Genomic DNA, 23,318 nt, shown 5'->3' with positions numbered 1-23,318 from the left:
TTGTTTCCTCTTTTCCCAGGGTTGATGTCCTTATTCTGAAGGAGGGCTGGATGTCAGCCTCTGCTTCGCTTACTTACTATCGGCTGCCATAAGAAACGGGGAAGGTGGGGGCATGGTGTTGGGATGGGAATAAATGGTACAGGAGTGAATGGAAAAGGGAGTTTTCTTCTCACCATCTTCTGTGCATGCTGGTGGCTGGTGTTTGGACCTGGCCAAAGCCAACCATCCTGCATACCGACTTGATGATGCCTTTTGGAGATGCACCCCACATGATACCTAAGGGAGTTGCAGATTGGATACTGGGGGTGGGGTCATTGGAGGGAGGGGCTGGGTTATCATTTGATATGTATTTGTTCGCGCCTTCCTGGCTCAGATCTTGCTTTACTTTCGCTGCTATCTTTTCATAACCAGTAAAAGTATTTTAATTCCACGAACAATGGAGTTAGGAGTTTTCTTTCTTTGTTATTGAGGGAGGCATACCTGAAACACACAGAGTATTTTATTGCCCTAAGGCAAAGTAAATGAAAAAAGGCTTGCCATAAAAGTAAAAATTATTATTATTATTATTTATTCGACTTATAAGCCGCTCCCTCTCCTCGAAGGGACTCGGGGCGGCGTACGATAAAATACATAACATGTTACATGGAGGAGGTATATAAAAATCAATATTACAGTTCATTAATAACACGATAATAATAAAGTTAAAAAACATTAAAATACCCTAAAATTTAAAATTGCCAGGGGGATTAGAGGATAGAGTTATAGTTAAGCCAGGCCGGCTAGTTGGAACAGGTGGGTCTTGAGTTTCTTGCGGAAGGAGCGGAGATCAGTAGTAGTCCTAATGTTGGGGGGGAGGTCATTCCAGAGGGCTGGGCCCATCACAGAGAAGGCCCTGCTCCTGGGCGCCACCCTCTGGCACTGCTTGGTGGACGGCACCCGGAGGAGTCCCTCTCTGTGAGAGCGAATTGGTCGCAGGGATGTATGGGGCAGGATGCGATCCCGCAAATAACTAGGTCCTGTGCCATGGAGCGCTTTAAAGATGGTGATCAACACCTTGAAACGCACCCGGTAGACCACAGGGAGCCAGTGCAGCTCACGCAGGAGAGGTGTTACACGGGAGTATCTCGTACTCCCCATAATTGCCCGCGCGGCCGCATTCTGGACCAGCTGTAGTCCTCGGGTGCATCTCAAGGGGAGCCCCATGTAGAGAGTGTTGCAGTAGTCCAGACGGGACGTCACCAGCGCATGAGTGACTGTGCGTAGGGCGTCCCGGTCCAATAGGGGGCGCAATTGGCGCACCAGGCGAACCTGGTAGAACACCCCCCTCGCCACGGCTGCCACATGGTCGTCCATAGACAGCCGGGCATCTAGGAGGACATCCAAATTGCGCACCCGCTCCACTGGGGCCAGTTGCTCGCCCCCAATGGCCAGCGATGGAATCCACTGGTTGAACCAGGGGGCCGGTAGCCACAGCCACTCCGTCTTGGAGGGGTTGAGCTTAAGTCTGTTGCCTCCCATCCAGACCCGTACGGCTTCCAAGCACCGGGACATCATTTCGACGGCCTCGTTGGGGTGGTTCGGGGTAGGTAGACCATAACCTACTACTAGATAAAGTAGAAGAATGTGGGTTAGACAGCATCACCACCAGATGGATTCGTAACTGGCTGACCAAACGCACTCAACGTGTAGTCCTCAATGGAACTGCATCTATATGGAGGGAGGGATGCAGTGGAGTACCCCAAGGCTCTGTTTTGGGCCCAGTACTCTTCAACATCTTCATCAATGATTTGGATGAGGGAATAAGTGGGGAACTTATCAAATTTGCAGATGACACCAAGCTGGTAGGAATAGCCAACACTCCAGAAGATAGGCTAAAGATACAGAAGGATCTTGACAAACTTGAACATTGGGCACTATCTAATAAAATGAAATTCAATGGTGAAAAGAGTAAGGTTCTACATTTAGGCAACAAAAACAAAATGCACAGGTACAGTATGGCTGGTATCTTGCTCAACAATAGTAACTGTGAAAGGAATCTTGGAGTCCTAGTGGACAACCATTTAAATATGAGCCAGCAGTGTGAAGCAGCTGACAAAAAAGCCAACAGTGTTCTAGGCTGCATCAACAGAGGGATAGAATCAAGATCACATGAAGTGTTAATACCACTTTATAATGCCTTGGTAAGACCACACTTGGAATACTGCATTCAGTTTTGGTCACCACGATGTAGAAAAGATGTGGAGACTCTAGAAAGAGTGCAGAGAATATCAACAAAGATGATTACGGGACTGGAGACTAAAACATAGGAAGAACGGTTGCAGGAAACTGGGCATGCCTAGTTTAATAGAAAGAAGGACTAGGGGAGACATGATAGCAGTGTTCCAATATCTCAGGGGTTGCCATAAAGAAGAGGGAGTCAAACTATTTTCCAAGGCACCTGAGGGTAGAACAAGAAGCAATGGATGGAAACTAATCAAGGAGAGAAGCAACTTAGAACTGAGGAGAAGCTTCCTGACGGAACAATTAATCAGTGGAACAGCTTGCCTCCAGAAGTTGTGAATGCCCCAACACTGGAAGTCTTTAAGAAGATGTTGGATAGCTATTTGTCTGAAATGGTATAGGTTTCCCTGCCTAGGCAGGGGGTTGGACTAGAAGACCTCCAAGGTCCCTTCCAACTCTGCTATTGTATTATTGTAAATTATTGCCCCAAGAGCTGAGTTGAAGTAATCCTCAACACCTTCAGAAATGACCTAGATCAGTGATGGCAATCCTTTACGGCACTGAGTGCCCAAACTGGAATGCGTGTGAATGTGTGCACCGGAGCACCAGAAATCTGAAGACCAGCTGGCTGACACGTGCATGCCTGTTTTTTTGGCTGTTGGGGGAGGCGTTTTCAGGCTGTTTTTCGGGCCATGGTCTGAAAAGTGCTCCAAAAACGGCACGAACAGCAACCATTTTTGGCCATTTTCTGGTGCTCCGGCACCTGCGAAGACCAGCTGGCCAGCACGCATGTGCATGCTGGAAACCAGCAGCTAGCGACGGCACGCATGCCCACAGAGAAGTCTCTGTGTGCCACCTCTGGCACACATGCTATAGATTCACCATCACAGACCTAGTTGAAAGGATTGAAGGGGCACTCATCAAATTTGCAGACAACAAGCTGGGGCAGGGGGTTGCTAACACTTCAGAAGGATCTTGACAGATTTGAGCATTGGGCTCTATCCAACAAGATGCAGTTCAGTAAAAAGATGCAGTTCAGAAAAGCAAGATCCTGCACTTAGGCAGAAAAAAATAAATGCAATGTATGAATTGCTAATCCAGGGATCTGAAAGCTTAAACACTCAAAGAGCCATTTTGACCCATTTCCCACAGAAAATCCTAGGAGCCAATAATTTAACAGCCAGTGTGACTGGGTGGGTGTGGCCAACTTGACAATACTCAGTCCCACCCAGTCACATGACTAGGTGGGTTGCTCCTGTTATTACTGCTGGTTTGATACGCACAAAAAAATTATGCGGCTGTGTTCTTCATATTTTTCTCTCTTTCTCACCCTCCCTTTCTCTCACCCTCACTCTCTGTAAAGAGTGCCTCTCCTAGCTTAAGAAAATGAAGACTCTTGAAATGGAGTATTTCAAAAGGAAGCTTTTATTAAGTAGAAAGGAAACCATTAAGTTCAAAGCAACGTCTGAATCCCCTTAGGCAATGCGAGTAGAATTAAAGCAGTAGAGACCCCTCCCATTAGTTAGAATGCAGATTTTAGCCAATACACAAGTGTGAAGATGTTTCCTTTACCAACTGCTCTGAGAACCGAATAAACATACATTTCCATAACTATCTTCTGTTAGACATTAAAGTGAACCATCCCACATGGCCATCACAAACATTCCCTCAAAGTTGAGGGGATCTCAAGGCGCTTCAGTGCCAGGAAAGCAGTTGTAAAATATCAGTTGTCACAGGCACTGCTAATAAATCGACTCCAAGGCCCCCCTCCTCCCAATTGAATGGCAGTATCACTTTTAGGGATCTCTCTCTCCCTCTCTTCTCTCTTTCTCTCCCACTCCCTCTCTCTCTCCTCTCATTCCTTCTCTTTCTATCTCCTCTTTCTTCTTTCCCCTTTTTCTATCTTCCACTCCCTCGCTCTCTTTCTTTCTCTCCTGTCTCTCTCTGTCTGTATATCTCTTTCTCTCTCCTCTCTAGGAAAGCCCAGGCAAGCTCTCCTTGGGGCTCTTCACTACTCCTTTCTTCTGGGCAACTTTTCAGAAAGCTGGGCTGGCTGAGGAGCATGTGCGAGCTGTGGTGGTGCTTCCCCGGACAACCCTCCTTCTCCTCATGGGACCCCCCTGGCTGGCTGTGATGGGGCTGGAAGGGTGGGTACGAGTGGGGAGACCCTCAAGCGAGTGGATGGACTTTGCAAATCACAGCAAAAGTGCGTGGAGCGGGCAAGTTGACTGGCTGATGGGTGCTAGGCATGCCTCAGTCGCTGAAGTAAAGGCTGGCCCCACCGAAGTTTGCACGCAAGGGTGCTCTGGCTTTCTCCGAGCCCAGCATCAACAAGGACCAGAAGAAGTGCCCACAAGATCCAGCAAGAGATGATCCAGCCACTTCTCCATCCCCCGTCATTGCCCTTAACTTCTCAGGCCAGGTGAGGAATGAGAATAGAATAGAATAGAATATTTATTTCTAAGCCGCGCCCTCCTATTGTGCGACTCGGGGCGGCGCACAATAAAACAAATAAAATACAAAGTACAATACAATACAGTACAAATCTGGACAGGACATACATATAACAAGGACGTATATAAAACGTATACAAAACGTATACAATGACTTGAAGGGGAGGAGAGAGGGGCGGGCCCAGCTAGTGGTGGGATCAGCCAGTTTGCCAAACTGCAGAAGTTTACTGGTTCAACAGGGAGCCGCAACAGAGGGGTCAAAGAGCTACATGCGGCGCCAGAACCGCAGGTTGCCAACCTCTGGCCTAAGGAAAATACATATGTTTAGCCTAATAAAGAGAAAGGTCAGAACATAGAATAACAGGAATGGGAGGGACATTGGAGGTCTTCTAGTCCAATCCCCTGCTTGAGCAGAAGACCCTATCATGTCAGACACATAGTCACCCAATTTCTTCTTAAAAGCCTCCAATGGTGGAGCACTTTCTAGAAGCAAGCCATTCCTTTGTTTAATAGTTCTGTCAAAAACGTCTCCTTAATTTAAGATTGGATCTCTTTGATAATATTCCAGCCATTACTTCTTGTCCTGCCTCATGTGCTTTGGAGAATAAGTTGACCTCCCCCCCTTCTCCATGACAGCCTCTCAAGTACTGAAAGACTGCTATCATGTCACCCCTGGACTTAGACTTGCAAATGATCATTGTACAGTTTAGCCTCCAAACCCTTATTATGTTTGTTTATCTTCTCTGCATGCTTCCAGGATTCCAACATTTTTTAAATATTGTGGTGATTAGAACTGGACATAATATTTCAAATGTGATCTTATCAGTGGTATCATTTCACATGATCTTGAAACTATTGCTCTATTGATGTAACATAGAATGGCATTGGCTTTTTTGGCAGTTGCAGCAAGATACTTAAGTGGATTTCCACTAGAAAACCTAGATTTTCTTCACAGTCACTAATGTTGAGCCAGGTACCACTTATTCTCTATCTGTACACTTTGTTTTTCTTGCCTAAGACTTTACTTTTCTCACCATTGAATTGCATTTTGTTGGATAGGACCCAATGGTCAAGTCTGTCAAGATCATTCTAAATCATGAGTCTATTTTCCAAGGTTTTAGCAATTTAATGAGTTACCTTTCTATCCCCTCTTCCAGATCATTTATGAAGATATTGAAGAGTATTGGGCCTAAGATAGAACCTTGAGGTATGGCACTGCATACCTCCCTCTATTTAGATGTTCTGTTGAGGACTACATGTTCAATGTAGTTGCGAATCCATCTGGTGGTGATGCTGTCTATCCCATATTTTTCTATCTTATCAAGAAATAGGTTGTGGTCTTCTTTGTCAAATGCCTTACTGAAATCTAAGTAAACTATGTCCACAGCATTTCCCTGATCCTCTAATTTAGTCACTTTGTCATGTTTTATCTGGCATGAACTGTTTTTAACAAAGCCATGTTGGCTTCTAATAATAGCTTTGCTTATTTCTAGGTGCTCAATTATCTTTCCCGGAATTTTTCCAGGTATTGATGTCAGGCTGATTGGTCTGTAGTTTCCTGGATCTGAGATCATGTCTTTCAGCTCCTTCAGAACACTGGAATATCCTAATGATTTGCACTTGTCTAGACTGGATAGGTGTTCTCTTATTTTCTTGCTCATTTTGACTTGTATTCCTATTCTCTTTTCTACAGAACTGCTTCTGACAGGTTGGTCTATTTTTTTTTTTCATTTGTATAAAGATAGATGCAAAAAATGAATTAAGGAGTTCCACTGTTCCAATATTTGAGAGGCTGCCACAAAGAGAAGGGGGTCAATTTATTTTCCAAAGCACCAGTGGGCAGGACAAAAACAATGGATGGAAACTGATCAAGAAGAGAAGCAATCTGGAATTTAGGAAAAACTTCCTAACAGTGAGGACAATTAACCAGTGGAACAGCTTGCCATCAGAAATTGTGGGTGCTTCATCACTGGAGGTTTTTAAGAAGAGACTAGACAGTCACTTGTCTGAAATTATATAGGTTCTCCTGCTGGAGCAGGGGCCTGGACTAGAAGACCTCCAAGATCCTTTCCAGCTCTATTCTGATTGACCTTCTTGCCATTTTGTCCTATTAGTTGATCAAATGTTTCCTTGGCTTTTTTCTTGTTTTTTATTTGTTAAAGAAACTTCCTTATGCTTAATGATAGCATGATAGCTGTTTTCTAATACAGGAAGAGCTGTCACAGGGAAGACGGTATCAATTTATTATCTATAGCACCTGAGGGCAGGACAAGAAGTAATGTGGAAGCTCATTAAAGAGATTAACCTGGAACTAAGGAGAATTTTCCTGAAGATGAAAACCATCAGTGGAACGGCTTACTTCCTAGAGGTGTAAGTGTTGGAGGTTTTCAAGAAAAAAATGGACAATTATTTGTCTGAGATGGCATAATGTCTCCTGCCTTGGCAAGGGGTTGGACTAGAAGATCTCCAAGGTCCCTTCCACCCTATGATTCTGTGAATCTGAGACAAAATATTGAAGTTGAACCATGAGTGTGTCACTGAATAGAAGAGATTTCCATATCTATGCCACTCAGGAAATCTGTTAAAAGTACCTTTTAGACCAGGGCTGTCACACTCAATTTCATTGAGGGGTGCATCAGGGTTGTGTTTGACCATGAGGGAGCGGGTGTGTGGCCACTCATATCAGGGGCACCTGTGGTGGCCTGAGTGCTCTACCAGTGAAAACAGGCTCCCAAGCTCTGTTTTCGGCCTGGACAGCCTCCTGCAACTCTTTGCCAGTGAAAATGGACCTCTGGAGGGCTGCCCTTCTGAGGTCCATTTTTGCTGTCAGAGACACCATGGGCTGCTCCTTTGTTGTTTCCAGGGTGGCCCTGCGGGCCAGATCTAAACACCCTGCGTTCTAGATCTGGCCCCCAGGCCTTGAGTTTGACACCCCTGTTTTAGACTTTGTTAACAATAATTTGATAACTGTAGAACAAAAGATTTAAGTATGCACAGGACCCAAGACTTCTGAAAGAGAAAAAAGAAAAATTGATCCTCTATCTGAAGAACTAAAAAGGCATAAGATCAGAGGTTCCAGAGGTGTCAGGGTTCCAAAGCAATCAAAACTCTGAGGCCTAGAGTTTCCCCAAAGTACTTGTACTGATTTGTACTGATTTGTACATCTTTGACGATAGGGGGAGAAATTTTAGCCCCCTCAGAGAAGGCTCGCAATCTGGGAGTCCTCCTGGATTAGTTTAGAAGAACACCTGACAGCCGTGACCAGGGGGGCCTTTTACCAGGTTCGCCTGGTACGTCACTTGCGCCCCTTCCTGGATTGGGATGCTCTGTGCACAGTCACTCATGCCCTCGTCCTTTCTCGCCTGGACTACTGCAATGCTCTCTACATGGGGCTGCCCTTGAAGAGCACCCGGAGGCTTCAGCTGGTCCAGAATGCGGCCGCGCGGGTTGTCATGGGGGTACCTAGGTGCTCCGATGTTACACCCCTTTTAGGCGGCCTGCACTGGTTGCCGGTTGTTTTCTGGGTGCGATTCAAGGTATTAATTATGATCTTTAAAACACTCCATGGCTTAGGCCCAGGGTACCTGCGAGACCACCTACTGCCACCAGTAGCCTCCCACCGTCCAGTACGATCCCACAGAGTTGGCCTCCTCAGGGTGCCGTCGGCCAGGCAGTGTCAGCTGGTGACCCCCAGGGGGAGAGCCTTCTCTGTGGGAGCGCCTTCCCTCTGGAATGAGCTCCCCCCCGGAGCTTCGCATAATCCCTGACCTCTGGTCCTTCCGACGCGTCCTAAAAAGTTGGCTTTTCTAGCAAGCCGGCCTGGCCTGTTAATTTTAATTTTAACTTATTTTAAATGTATTGGTTTTTTTTTTTAATTCGGATTGTTTTTTTGGATATGGATTTAATCTTTTTTAACTTTTGGGATGTGTGTTTTTTAATGTTGTACGCCGCCCTGAGTCCTTTTGGAGAAGGGCGGCATATAAATCCAAATAAACCAAACCAAACCAAACCAAACTTATTAAGAATGTCATATTGGCACAGTTGGTGAAAACCCAACTCTGAAGGACCTAGAGCCATGATGGCGAACCTATGGCACGCGTGCCACAAGCCATTTCTTAGGGCACGCGAGGGGTTGCCCTGTCAGCTCCAGTGCGCATGCGCACTAGCCAGCTGACTTTGGCCTTCATTTTTGGCCATTTTTCACCCGCCTCCGGAGGGCAAAAAACAACCCAGCACAGAAACCGGAACTTCGGGAACGGACTTCCAGTTTGCATGTTGGGTTGTGCTTTGCAACAGCCGTGGGGTTGGAGGGAATTTGCTCAGGAGCGACGCCGGCAGGGTCGGAGGGAGGCGTAGCCAAGCTCTCTGGGATGAGTAAACAAGTGTGGGGAGGCGAAGAGGAGATAGAAGAGAGAGAGCTGGGCAGGAGCCACAGGAGGGGTGAAGCGGCAGCCGAGGGGGCGAGGAGATCCCGGCTTGCACACAGGAGTGAGGGCGCCTTTAAGCTTGCAGCTTTCTCAGCGCTGTTGCAAACCACGGCGGCCCCAATGCCCAGCACCTTCCATCCACAGCAGCTGCACCCCGCCGCCTTTGGAGGCAACCGCTTTTCTTGGTGGGGTAGCTTGTGAAACCCCCCCCCCCTCTGCTGGGCCAAGAGCAGCTGACCTGTGAGGGTGCCATTTCTCGCCATCATTTGCAGGGCTAAAAAGCTGCATGAAACAGTCTCTCGCATCCCGGCTCACCTGTCTCTTTAATTCACGCCTCTTTGTCTCCCCCTGAAATGACCTCATCCTCAGTAGAAAGCAATTGGGAAAGGTTTGTGTGTGTTTCGGGCTGGGGGAAATAAGGTAAGGAGGAAGAACAGAGGCTTCTCAGCTCGCTCTCACCTCCCGGATAGCAGAGGTTCCTGTGTTGGGATGCCCTGCCTTTTCCTCCCTGAACTGGTGCTGGAGGGTGGGAATCTGATGTCTGTCCGGAGGCTGATGAGCCCAGGAGCAGCACACCCATGAAGCCCAGCTGGGCGGAGGGACACAGAGTCCGGGAGGTGAGCAAAAATGCCTCCGTTCTTCCTCCTTGTCTTGTTCTCCCCCACCCACTGTCTCTCTCTCTCTCTCACTCACACACACACACAAATCCTTTCCCAATTGCTTTGTCCCGCTCCGGCACTTTAGGCATAGAGGCGCGATTTAAAGAGACAGGCGAGCTGGAGGGGGGGGGAAAGGAAGCAGCAATCGCCCTGGCACATATTCCTCCTCGCCCATCGTGGCTGCCAGGGCTTCTTCATAATGGGCTGCAGGAGGAGGAGGGAACCCCATCTCCCCCATTGGCAACTCTGCCAGAAAAGCCATCCGGGAGGCGAGAGTGAGCGCACACACTCCCTCCCTTTTTCTCAAGTCCATGGAGGGAGATTTCCTTCAGAATCAAAACGGCTGGTGGGGCACCTCAGCGCAGCGCTGCTCCTTCCATGGACTTGAGGGGAAAGAAAGCCACCTTTCCCCCTTCTCAAATTGCAGTATGCCTGGAGAGAGAGGCGGGGAGGGAGGAAGAGCACATGCCACCTCCAATTAGTTATCCAAGCTCAGTTTCCTGCTGCCAAGGCCAGCACTCTGAAGGCGGCAGGGTGCGGCAGGTCCTGCGGGTGTGAGTGGAAGGTGCTGGAAGCCTCCGGAGGGCCTGCGTGGGGGGCGTTTTCACCCTCCCCAGGCTCCTAGAAATCCTCTGGAGCCTGGGAAGGGTGAAAAAACGGGACCATCACGTAACAAAAGGGGGAGGGCGGGGGTCGCACGCGCATGCCCGGGGGTGGTAGTTACATGCACATGCGCATGGGGGTCTGCACGCATAGGATTATGGGTTTGGCACGCATGGCCATGACCCCCCTGCCCTCCCCCTCCTTTTGGCATGTGATGCCAAAAAGGTTCGCCATCACTGACCTAGAGTTTTCCCCACCCAAATCAAAACCCCAAGTTCTTGCTCCCAGGTCACAAGTCCAGCACATGGCCCAATTAGGTCATAGTCTCAGCTTAAGATGGCTCTTGTCCACACCCCTCCAACAACTGGTAGAGCGTTCTTGGCTCCCACAGGAAAGAATGCTATTTTGGCTACACATCCCCCCCCAACTATCTCTATATCTCCCCTCACATCCTCACAGCTCCAACAGGCCAGGCTGTGGCCGCCCTGAAGATGCTCCAAAAATGGCTTCAGGGCTGACAGGCTTCCCTCCCTCAGTTGAGAAGGACCTGCAAGATAAAATCAAAGGGAGGTTAATTCACATCCCACTCAACCTCCCCTATCCCCTTCTCGCAGGTGGTCAATTTGATCAATCTGTCAACTTTCACATCCCAACTTTTGACCCAGATGGCTTTGGAGGGGGGGTATCTCTTCCAATGGACTAGGTACTGTAAGCAGCCCCAATGCAGGTGCGAGTCCAAGATCTTTTTTGCCCTCATAAAGGGCCTCTCCCTGTACTACAATGGGCTTTGGGGCTGCCCGGTCTACCGGCCTTAGCTGAGAGCTTATGGCTGGCTTTAGCAGGCTGTTATGGAATACTGGATGCACTTTCCCTAGTAAGCGTGGGAGTCTAAGCTGAACAGTTACAGAGTTTATCACGTTCACTATTGGGAATGGCCTTATGAACTTTGGACCCAGTTTCTTACTTGGTAACCTCAGTTTTACATACTTTGTTGACAACCATACTTTTTCTCCAATGTGGAAAGGAGGCTGAGGGAAGCGGCATTTGTCAACTTGCTTTTTATAACTCTTCACCGTTTCTACTAAAGCTAGCTTCGTATTTCCCCACCCTTGTCTCAACGAGTCTACTCGTTGAAGAACATGGAGGAGGGTGGTTCCCTAGGTAACTCAGGCATGGGGACAAACTCCATGTCACTGGTGATCTGGAAAGGGGCCAGCCCAGTGCTACTTGATACTGCATGTAACACCTCAGGTACTGTGTTCCCTTGTTCCGCCACCCCATTCGTGCTCGGATGAAATGCTGAGCTGAGCCCCTAGTGTGGACCCTATTGCCTGGAGAAATTCCCTCCAGAATTTTGTGAGAATTTGGACCCCATTGTCAGAGATAATTCTGTGGGGCACTCCATGTAACCTGTATTTGTTTTATGAACATTCTAGCTAATTTCTTGGCTAAAGGTAGCCCCGAGCAGATTGTAAAGTGGGCTTGCTTTGAAAATATGTCAATCACAATCCAAATGACTGTGTTCCCGCCACTTTCTGGGAGCTCAAGTATAAAATCCATAGCAATCTCTTGCCAGCGTCAGCTGGGGTATGCCACTTGCTGGAGGAGGCTGGGGGGCTTCCTTGGCTGCTTCTTCATGGCAACACAAGTGGCACAGCTCTTTACATAATACTTCACGACTGCTTTCATCTTTGGCCACCAGAACTGCCTCCTGGTTATGTGTAGAGTTTTTAAGTATCCAAAATGTCCACCAAGTTTGGAGTCATGGCTGCGCTGCAAGATCTGGAGTCTCGGGCTGCTAGGGACGTACAACTTTGTCCTCTCCAGGCTAGTCCATCTTTGGGGGTGAAGGTGTCTTTATTGTTGTTAAGCCACTGGACTGCTGGAAGTGCTGCCCTCAAGGTCATTGGGTCCCCTCCAGGGTTATTTCAGTGCCTGGCTTGGCCTTTGGTGGTGGCTTGAGCTGCTGGCTGGGAGGGAGGGATGATGGCATGGACTATGTCTTTGCGCCGGCTATTGAACTGTGGTTTTCTGGACAAGACGTCCACAACCAGATTCTTTCCCCCTGAGATGTATTTTAACTTGAAGTTGAACTGTTTGAAGTATTGAGCCCAGTGGACTTGTTTGGGAGAGAGTTTCTGAGGGTTTTTTAAGGCTTCTAGTTTTTTGTGGTCAGTGAGCAGTAACCGGCTCCCCTCTAAGAAGTGTCTCCATGTGAGGAGGGCCCATTGGATGGCATAGGATTCCTTTTCCCATACTGCCCATCACCTTTTCATGTTGGTGAGTTTTTGGGAGGTGTACTCGCAGGTTTGTAGTTGGCCCTAGCCATTAGTTTGCAGTAGCACTGCTTCTATGGCAACATTACTGGCATCTGCCTGGACTACGAATGGGTGTTTGGGGTCGGGGTGTTTGAGGATTGGCTCCTCCACGAACAGTTTTTTCAATTTTTTGAATGCCCGCTGGCAGTCGAGGGTCCAAACTAGTGGCTGGCTGGGTCACAGTTTGGGCCCCCCTCTTGGTCTTTAATAGTTTGGTCAGGGACAGTGCCACCTCAGCAAAAGCAGGGATGAACTGCTGGTAAAATTTGGTGAACCCAAGGAAGCTCTGAAGTTGCATGGGGGTTGCACCACTTTTACTTTTCCTGGGTCCATCTCAATTCCCTAGTTTGACACTCGGTAGCCCAGATAGTTAGGGAGGTCTTGTGGAACTCGCATTTGACAGCTTCCTAGTTTAGCCACTAGGAGTTTTTTCAGGACTTGGTGCACTAGTTTAGTGTGCTCTTCTAAGTATATCACTGAATATGAAAATATCGCCAGGTAGACTAGAATGCCTTTATAGTGGTGCTCATTGATCAACTTCATGAAGACTGCAGAGGCACCTTGTAGCTCAAATGGCATCGCTTTAAACTAGAAGCTGCCTTCAATTAGCAATTGAAGGCCATCTTCCATTTATCTCCCTTTTTGATTCACAACCAGTAGTATGCCTCTCTTGGGGCTAACTTGGTGAACACCTTCCCCTTCGCCAGGTTGCTTAGCATGTCCTTGATCAGGGGTACACACACACAGCGTTAATTCCTCTAAAGTCAACACAAAGCTTCATCGACTCATTTTTTTCTCTTTAAAGAGCACGGGGGTGGCTACCCTAGATTTGGTGGGCTAAATGAATGCTCTAGCTAGGTTGTGTCAATGTATTTCCTCAGCTCGCCTCTTTCCCTGGGAGTCATAAAATACATCTTTGGCTTTGGTAGCTTAGCTCCCAGTGTTGACCCATCTCCAGTCTTACTGGCTCGGTGACAAAGGTGGCTGGGGCTCCACTTATCAATGTCCCATTGACTTGTTCGAAGCGAATGGATGAAGATCAAAGAATCCAGGAAAGAGAGGAGACAGCAGAAAGAATGGAGGAAAAGATAGAACAGACAAGCCAGCAATTAAAGCAAGATGAGAAGGAGAAGACGATAAAGATAATATTGACTGATGAAATAAATCAAGGGAAAAGTACCTTAAGAGATTTAAAAATGGAATCAGATAACCTGGAAGATACTTTTGAAAGGGAGATAGGAGTGTGGGTGGACACTCTGGAGACCTGGCAGCTTAGGAGGATAGAGATGGGTGAAATATTCAGACTGAATGGTGAAGACACAGATGCACAAAGATCCAAAAGAGGAGTGTGGAAGGCAAGCTAAAAAATGAATAAGAATTGAAGTATTAAAACAGGCAAGAAATGATGAATAGAAAGGAATTTCTTTCTTTTTTTTCCTAATATGATAGCCTGATTAAAAACCAGAAGAGAGGTAGAAATAAGAATACACAACTTTATATAAAGCAATAATTAGATGGAAAAATTGAAGGTTGAAAGATGGTACTATTGGGTGCCATAATAGGATGATTGGTACTAGAATGGCATACTGAGACTTTGAATAACCAAATAATGAAGGACTATGTCTTGATGTAAACATGTATATTAACACTAGGATTAGTAATGGTGGTCTGATTAGAAGCTAGAATAGAAATAGAAATGAAAAATAGGTGGAATATTAGCAGATAAAATTTTATATAATAGAATATAAGTAATAACTAGATGGAAAGATTAGAGGTTGAAAGATGGTATTACTATGTATGCTTAATATCATTGGAATTAAAATGGAACATTGAAATATTGAACGTAAATGAAGGGGTCAGAGTTGGCTTTACTTGAAACGTGCTGACATGAAGCTCCTAATAAATAACTGGATTTCTTTTGAAGCTTGGCTCAAAGCTCATGATTTCATTAAGGCATCAGTCGGAACCCTGACAGTTGGGGCTTTCAGATTTGGGTTTTCCCAGATGTGCCAATATGACATCTCTAATAAATTCATGCCTTGAGGAAGATGCCTGTCTCAGAGTTTTGATTCTGTTGGGGGTGTTACTTGGAACCCTGACACCCTACACTTGGTTAAGAGGCAGTTTTGGTGGGCTTCCTTGAAGAAAGACATTGAAAGTATATGTGGCGAGCTGTCCAGTTTGTGTTGTGGCCACGGAACTTTTACAGATGGTGGCTAACCCCCAGGCACCGTGGAAATAAATATCTATGGACTTTATTGTGGAATTGCCTGGAAGTTAGGGGAACATTGTTATTTGGGTTGTTACTTATCTTTTTTCAGACCAGGTGCACTTTGTTCCATGCCCCAAAATTTCCTGTGCAAAAATGTTAGCTAAAGTACAGCATGCATATAGGTTGCACAGTGAACCTGAGCCAACCAATAGAAGAGTGCAATTTACATCACAGTTTTGGTGGGAATTTTTGAAGCTGTTGGGAACTGCCCAGGTTTTAAGCTCCTCCCATCACCCCCAAACTAAAGGGGCTTGTGAGAGAACTAATGCAGTACTGGAACAGTACCTCAGGTACTATATTAATTACCAACAGGACAATTGGGCTGCCCTTTTGCTTTTTGCAGAGGTAGCATATAACAATTCTGTGCATAGTAGCACGGGGTTCACTCCATTTAAGATAGCCTCTGGTCAGGATTTTTTAGCTATGCCAGAGCTGCCTCAAGAGAAACCACACATACCCTTCTTAGCAGAGTATTTATTTATTTATTTCTTAGATTTTTAAACCGCCCCCTCTCCCCAAAAGAGTAGATAGCCTATTAGTTAACAGAACACTTGTAAAGAACAGAACACCCATAAAGCATTGGAAGAGGCACATCAGGCACATAAGAAACAAGTGACAAAAAACATGTGAAGCCAAAAGATTTTAAAGCAGGTGACAGAGTCTCTCCAAGTACTTACAATCAACCCAACCATCTAAAAAACTTGGTCCTAAATACGTGGCCCCATTCCCAATTGTTAAAGTAATTAACCCAGTCACTGTACAACTGGAGTTGCCCAAGAATATTCATATTCACCCTTTAATTTACTGCAGTCTTTTGAAACCTGAAACTGTATCACCCTGCACCTGACACTCCTTCTGTACCCACTCTGATTGAAAGGGAGCAGCATTTTGAAATTAGAGAAATTCTAGATTCCCAGAAACTTAGGGGGGGGGCAATATCTCATTGCTTGGAAAAAATTTCCCCCCTGCGCAATCTGAATATGTAGATGCTAAATATGTCTGGATGCCTAAACTCCTCCAAACTTTCCATAGAAAACCCTAACCCAAACCCTGACAGGATCATTGTTTTTGGTGTGATGTATTGTGTATGTTTTAACTGTATAAATTATCTCTGTTTGGCTAATGCCTCTGTTATTGGGGGGGCTGAATGTCAGCCACCTGATGCTTGCAGCAATAGAATGGGGGGAAGGAATAGGAGGGAGATTACATTGCAACTTTGCACTGGTTACCTCCAAAGCTGAAGCATTCGGCTCTTGTAGCCTAGCTACAAGGAGGTTGGGCTGTAGTTGTTTGAAGTTGATATATTCCCACATATGTTTTCCCTCATAGCTTGCTTGAAACTGTTTGCTTTCAATTTGTTCCTACCAAAAGTACTTTTCTCTAAATCTATGGAGCCAAGGATTTTTCTTTCCTAGGAAACAAACAGAGGTACCCCTGACAAATATCAAATATCACTTTAATATCAAAAGAAGATTCAGACTTAACACATATAAAATTATAGGTCAATATCACTACTAAATGTAGACTATAAAATATATGCATCAATAATAGCAGAGATCTTAAAAAGATTCCTGAATGAATTTATATACCCAGACCAGAATGGATTTTAACCTAAAAGACAATTTTTTAAAAAAAGAGAATCATCTCTAATACGTTTGAGTATTATAAAGTACATTCTGAAAAACAAATGGTGTTGATTTTTTTAGATGCACAGAAAGCATTTGATAATGTAAATTGGCAATTTATGTCACAACAATTAAAATATATGGACTTTGGAGGAAAATGTATTCTAAATAAACTGCAAAGATGATTGTTAATGGGGACACGACAGAGATATTAAATATGAGAAATGGCACAAGACGAGGATGCCTGTTGTCCTCTCTACTATTTATATTAACATTGGAAATGTTAAATAGAAATATTAGACAAAACCCCAAAATAAAAGGCATGGAAATAAAAAAAAGAAAAATACAAATTACAGGTGTTTGTAGGTGACCTGGTATTTATTCTGGAAGAACCACAAGAACCTGGACCCAAATTAATTAAAAAAAATAGAACAATATGATGAAGTTGCAGGATTGAAAATAAATAAAGAGAAAACCAAGATACTAGTCAAAAATCTTACAGATAAACAGAAAAAATAATTGATGAAGAAGACAGATATTCAGATAGTTAAGAAAGTAAAATACTTAGGAATCCAATTAACAGCAAGATGTGCAACTATTAAAGAAGATAATAATACTAAGCTAATGCAACAATTCAAACTAAATCTAGAGAAGTGGAAAACCTCACAATTATCAATGGTAGAAAAAATAGCTACAATAAAATTGAATATTTTGCCAAGATTATTATTTTTGTTCCAAACAATTCCGATGTTAAAAAAAAATACTGTGAGAAGCTAAACAAAATGATGTTAAAATATATTTGGCAAGGGAAAAGAGCAAGAATAAGATTGAAAATGTTACAAGACTCTAAAAACAAAGGGGGCTGTCAGTCTGGGAGCTATATTACCAAGCCCCTGTACTTACATGGATGAAAGAATGAATAAATTTGAGGCATAAAAGATTATTAATTGTGGAGGGACATGATCTTAAATTGGGGTGGCGTGCCTTTCTATTGTATGGGGAAAACAAAATACATAGATATTTCCAAAGACATTATGTTAGAAATGCTTTGTTGTTAGTATTGGGGGGGGGGGGGGGGATCAAAGAAAAACATATGAAAATACCAGTCTGGCTCTCTATGATGGAGGCACTGTTACATCCGAATGTTGTTAATTTGGAAATAATTACAAGATCTAAAGACATTTTGAGCACGGTGGCCACACATGCAAATACTGTCAAGGTATGAGGGAGATGTAAACGTGTTTGGTTTTTTAAAAGAACCAACAGAATTAGATCAGATACTATTAGGGACAAGTGAAAAATTAATTTAAAAAATGTATAATTATCTATTGAGTATTGAAATGGAAGAAGAACACGTGAAAGAAACAATGATGTGTGGGCCAAAAATTTTAGATATACTATAGAGCTAAATAAATGGTAGACACTATGGGATAGACATTACAAATTAACAATGTCAACTGCCTAAGGAAAATTTATATAAAATGTTTTATAGGTGGCATTTACCACCAGCAAGAATGGCAAAGATGTTTAAAACATGTTCACCAAATGTTGGAAATGCAATCAGATACCAAGTTTGTACTATCATATGTGGTGGACGTGTCCAAAGGCAAACAAATATTGGACTAAAGTACATACATACATGGTTAGAAAAAATGGTAAATCAGCATATAGATTTTAAACCAGAAATATTCTTGTTGGGTATTTTACCAGAAAAGTACAATAAAGGGAATGCATATTTAATTTTACATGTGTTAATAGCAGCGAGACTTGTTTTTGCACAACAGTGTAAACTTCCAATTCTGTTATTCTGTTACTTCCTTTACATGCCAAAGACTAAATGTTTATATGCTTAGTTGGCAGGGGGTTTTCGGGTGATAATATGGCAACCTACTATGCCCCAAACAACTCTCTTTAAACTGTGCAAAACATAAGGAAAAAGGAAAAGAGCTATATTTTACTAAGAGGTTAGCCTTATCAAACTAGCCACCCCTATGCATTTCCAATATGGGCAGGTTATAGTAATAACACAAAAGCCTAAAAATGTGATACCATTAAGTAAAAGTTCAATGGAATTTATGTAAAGTTATTTAGTGTGAAATATTATCTTAAGAAACCCTTAGTTCTTCCCAATTCAAGTTAAGAAATATATGCACACGTGTTAGATGAAAGGGATTGTATGTTGACTTGTAAGGGTCACGTCTCCATCATTTGATAGATTTCAGTTGATAGACTCATTTTTTTGAGCATAAGTCACACCCATTACAGTTACATTGAATAATATAAAGCCAATAGCAAGATTTTATGGTATATGTCTAGGGAAGTTGCTAGGATGCCACTGTTCAGATTTCAAATAAGAAAGAGGAGGCTTGTTAACAATGAGAGTTATATTTCAGGTAGGCTTTCTTGATCGTATTATGTGGAAAAAATGTTGGTTGACCCCTTGCTAGGACAAGTTGGTGAGTTAGTTTAAAAAGATGCAGTTTAGTGGTAAGAAATGTAATGTCTTACACTTAGCAGGGAAAATTAAATGTATAGATATAGAACAGATACCTGACTCAACAGTAATAACTTTGAGAAGGTAGATCAGTGGTTCCCAACCTTTTTTTGGCTGTGCCCCACCAAAGCATCTCTAAAATCCTGAATCCCCACCCACCCCTGTGACATAATTCTTACTTTACTCAAAAAGTGAACTCTACTCACGCGGAGGAAGCCTAAAAGGGGTATTAATTTGTTTTAAACAAAGTTCAAATTTCCCCCATTAAAAATCAAATTGCCCCCCTGTGGGGCATGGGCCCCATGTTGGGAACCACTGATCTAGTATACCACCACTTAAACATGAGTCACCAATGTACTGCAGCTGCCAAAAAAGCCAATGCTGTCCTAGGCTCAACAGATGGACAGCATTAAGATCATGAGAAGTTATAGTACTGCTTTATACCACACTAGAGAGGCCACACTTGGAATACTGCGTTCAGTTCTGATCACCATGATACGAAAAATATGTTGTAACCCTAGAAAGTGTGCAGAGAAGAGCAATAAAAATGATAGTGTTTGAAGGCTAAATCATACGATGAATAGTTGAAAGAGGTAGCTATGACTAGTGTATCAGAGTATTAGGAGTGATATGATACCTGTCTTCTGGTACTTGAAGGATTATCACAGAGGAGAGGGGACTGACTTATTCTCCAAGGATCTGAGGGTAGGGCAAGAAGTAATGAGTGGAAGCTTGTTAGAGATCCAATTTGGAACTAAGGAGAAATTTCTTGACAGAACAATTAATCAATGAAATAGCTTTCCTCCTGGAGTTTTGGGTACTCCATTAGTGGAGGTTTTCAAGAATAGACTAGAGGCTTCTAGTGAAGATGAACAACTAGCAGTCCAGGAGAAAGCTCCTTGAAAGAGAGTTTTCTCCAGATGGAAGCTTTTTCAATTTACTAACAAAGGAACTGTAATATGATTCGCCTGGGTAAGGAAGAGTCCTAGAATCATCCCACAATATCCTCCATACAAGAGCAGTCTGCGGGAAGTCTCAGGGTGCTGTGCTTCAGAATAGTTGGTAAGCCACTTCCGGTTCCAGCGGCTGATGGCGACGGGCAAGCTTTGCTCGCCCCACGCTTTCCCGGTGGGCTCCCCACTCCTTGGGGGGCACAGGACGCCCCGTAGAGGCTTCTGCCGGAGGAGCGGCACTGCGGGGGATCCCCTGGATCGGCAGCGGCCGCGGGGGGGGCCCGTCTCGTTCTAGGCATTGGGGAGCATGATGGGGGACGCTCCGGCGTCTTCGCTGCGAGGCTGACAGATGAAAAAAAAACAAGCAGAAGGACGCGGCTGCGGTGCGGAGAGGCGACAACTCCCTCTCATCCCCTTCATTAATTGGGAAAAATTGCCAGCAGTTAAACTTCATTCTCGGCTTGGCTGGAGAAGCGCGACTGGAGGGAGGGGGATTTCCCCCCCCCTCGGATAGGCAGCTTGAAACAATTTTGCTCTCAGCCCCAAGGGAAGGACGAGGGGGGAGAGCCAACTAAGGATGTCACGCTCCTATTAATGGCGAATTTTGAACTTAAATCTACAATGGAACGATGATCTGGAAAGTTTTTGGAAACTTTGAAAACTTTGTTATGCCTCCAAACCCGAAGCTGGCAAGGCAAGATGGCACACTTCCGCTGTCTTTATGAACTGTGAAACCTGACTCCACCTTTAAAACTTCAGGCTTCCGGTCTTTGTCTCCGTGCTACTCAGACAAATCTCTTGTTGATTGCCACCTTTTGAACTCCCTGGAGTGAAAAACTTTACTCTATTGCCAGGGTGATTAGAAAAATCCTCCCCTGCCTGGACCTTCTGTCTCCTGGACTCTCCTGGCTGTTCTACCTCTCTGACTGATCACTCTCTGTACTGACTGAACTTTTTACTCTACAAACAATGTCTGCTAAAAAAACCACCTCCTGGAAAACCTGGCTTTGCTGCCTCTGCCCCGACATCTGCAACATCCAGTCCTAGTACACAATCAACGATAACAGCTTTGATGCAACCTAAAACTACAGAGACTGAGTTTCAACAAATGTTTCAGCAACTTCTACAGGGACAAGAGGAAATAAAAAAACAATTAAAGGAGATGAAAGAAGAAATCAAAGAGAACCAGGCCCAAATCAACAAAAACTCACAGAGACTGGATCTTTTGGAGGGTGGGACGGCTGAGATGAGGGAGGGGATAGAGGGGGTGCAGAGGGGGAACAAAGAGCTTGATACCCTCTACATGGGGCTCCCCTTGAGATGCACCCGAAGACTACAGCTAGTTCAGAATGCGGCCGTGCGGGCCATCATGGGAGGGACAAGATACTCCCATATAACACCACTCCTGCGCGAGCTGCACTGGCTGCCTGTGGTTTTTCGGGTGCATTTCAAGGTGTTGGTTACTATCTTCAAAGTGCTCCATGGCACGGGACCTAGTTACCTGCGGGATCGCATCTCACCTCATACATCCCTGCGACCAATCCGCTCTCACAGGGAGGGACTCCTCCAGGTGCCGTCCACTAAGCAGTGTCAACGGGCGGCGCCCAGGAGTAGAGCCTTCTCTGTAATGGGCCCAACCCTCTGGAATGACCTCCCCCCCGATATTAGAACTACCACCGACCTCCGCTCCTTCCGACAGAAGCTTAAGACCCACCTGTTCCAATTAGCTGGCTTAACTGATTTATAGTCCCATTCAACCTCCTGGCAAACATCTTATTGGGTAGTTTTTAAGGGTATTTTAAGGGTATTTTAATGTTTATTTGTATTTTAATTTAAATATTGTACAGTCCACATCCTACCTCCTCCGTTTACCTATTTGTATATTTAAGTATGCCCATATTGTGTATTTATACTGTTTTAATATGACTGTACACCGCCCCGAGTCCATATAAATTAAAGTTTTATTATTATTATTATTATTATTATTATTATTATTATTATTATTATTATTATTATTATTATTATTATTATTATTATTATTATTATTATTATTATTATTATTATTATTATTATTATTATTATACCCAACAGATGAAAATAGAATTTGAGAGAATGTCCTTTTATGTTAGATTTCAAAATGTGGTGGAAGCAGATGATAAAGATATAAGGGACATTATGACAAGTATTTTGGCTGAATACATCCAGAGAGAGAAACAACAGATGGGGTGGGAAATAGATTTGGTTTATAGAGTGAACTCAGCTTATGCTAGAACAGTGGTGGGCAACCTTTTTTTCAACTGAGCCAAATCTCGCCAAAACCACGATTGAAATTTATTTTGAGAGCCACATTTTTAAAACCGAAAATACATAGGATGGTACACTGGTATTTATCTGTGGATGACGCACTGTTATTTATCTGTGGAAGACGCACTGGTATTTATCTGTGGATGACGCACTGTTATGGGGGATCTGTGGATGACGCACTGGTATTTATCTGTGGATGACGCATATATGGCATCTTATGTGTGTGTAAATAGTATTATAAAATTAGTGGGGCTCATCATGGATATTTTAAGCAGGGTTCTCCACCTTGATGGATACACCCAAACAGTAGGCAAGAAGTAAAAGTAATAAAACAGGCATGCGCACATTGCACTGGCTCTGCAGTCAAGTTGAATAAAAGTAAAAAATGACAACATAAAATGAAATAAAAATCAAGATACAACTAAAAAAGTACATATAAAAGTATGTGAAAACACACTCAAATAGTCCTCACTGGTACTGTTATATATTGACCTCAGAACCTGGCCACTAACTTATTTTGCTGGCTCCTAGATTACGATATTCCGCAATTTTATGTCCACACCCCCCTTTTCACATCAACCCTTTTTATGTCAATCCCACAATGTCACATTTCTCCCCTCATGTCACATTTCTGCCCCTCCATGTCACATTTCACCCCCTCATGTCACATTTCACCCCCTCGTGTCACATTTCTGCCCCTCGTGTCACATTTCTGCCCCTCGTGTCACATTCCCCCCCCCTCCATGATGGCCATGGAAATGGAAAAGAAGGAAAGGAAAAAGGAAAGGAAATGGGAAAGTAGAAAGGAAAGGATGAAGAAGGGAGGGAAAGGGAAGGGAAAAGAAAAAAGAAGGGAAAAGAGAAACAAAAGGAAAAGAGAAAGGAAAGGAGAAAGGAAAGGAAATGGCAAAGAAGGAAAGGAAAGGAAATGGAAAAGAAGGAAAGGAAAAAGGAAAGGAAAGGAGAAATGAAAGGAAAAAAATGAAAAGG

At 44.2% G+C, this 23,318-nt stretch overlaps 1 protein-coding gene across 1 annotated transcript in view; it reads right to left on the bottom strand.

The window, feature by feature from the left end:
• Positions 1-550: 550 nt before the first annotated feature.
• The window catches only part of LOC309389139 (uncharacterized protein), a 29,773-nt gene continuing 7,005 nt past the window's right edge, over positions 551-23,318 (bottom strand). The window contains exon 2 of the mRNA XM_081947144.1: positions 551-1,604. Coding sequence (XP_081803270.1) covers positions 766-1,554 — 789 coding nt within the window. The 5' untranslated portion in view covers positions 1,555-1,604 and the 3' untranslated portion in view covers positions 551-765. The remainder of the gene's footprint in view (positions 1,605-23,318) is intronic.

The sequence above is a fragment of the Natrix helvetica genome, assembly GCF_964273705.1.
Source record: "Natrix helvetica genome assembly, chromosome: 3".
NCBI lineage: Eukaryota > Metazoa > Chordata > Lepidosauria > Squamata > Natricidae > Natrix > Natrix helvetica.
Note: the sequence above shows the minus strand (reverse complement) of the source record. Positions and strands in the feature narration are given on the sequence as shown.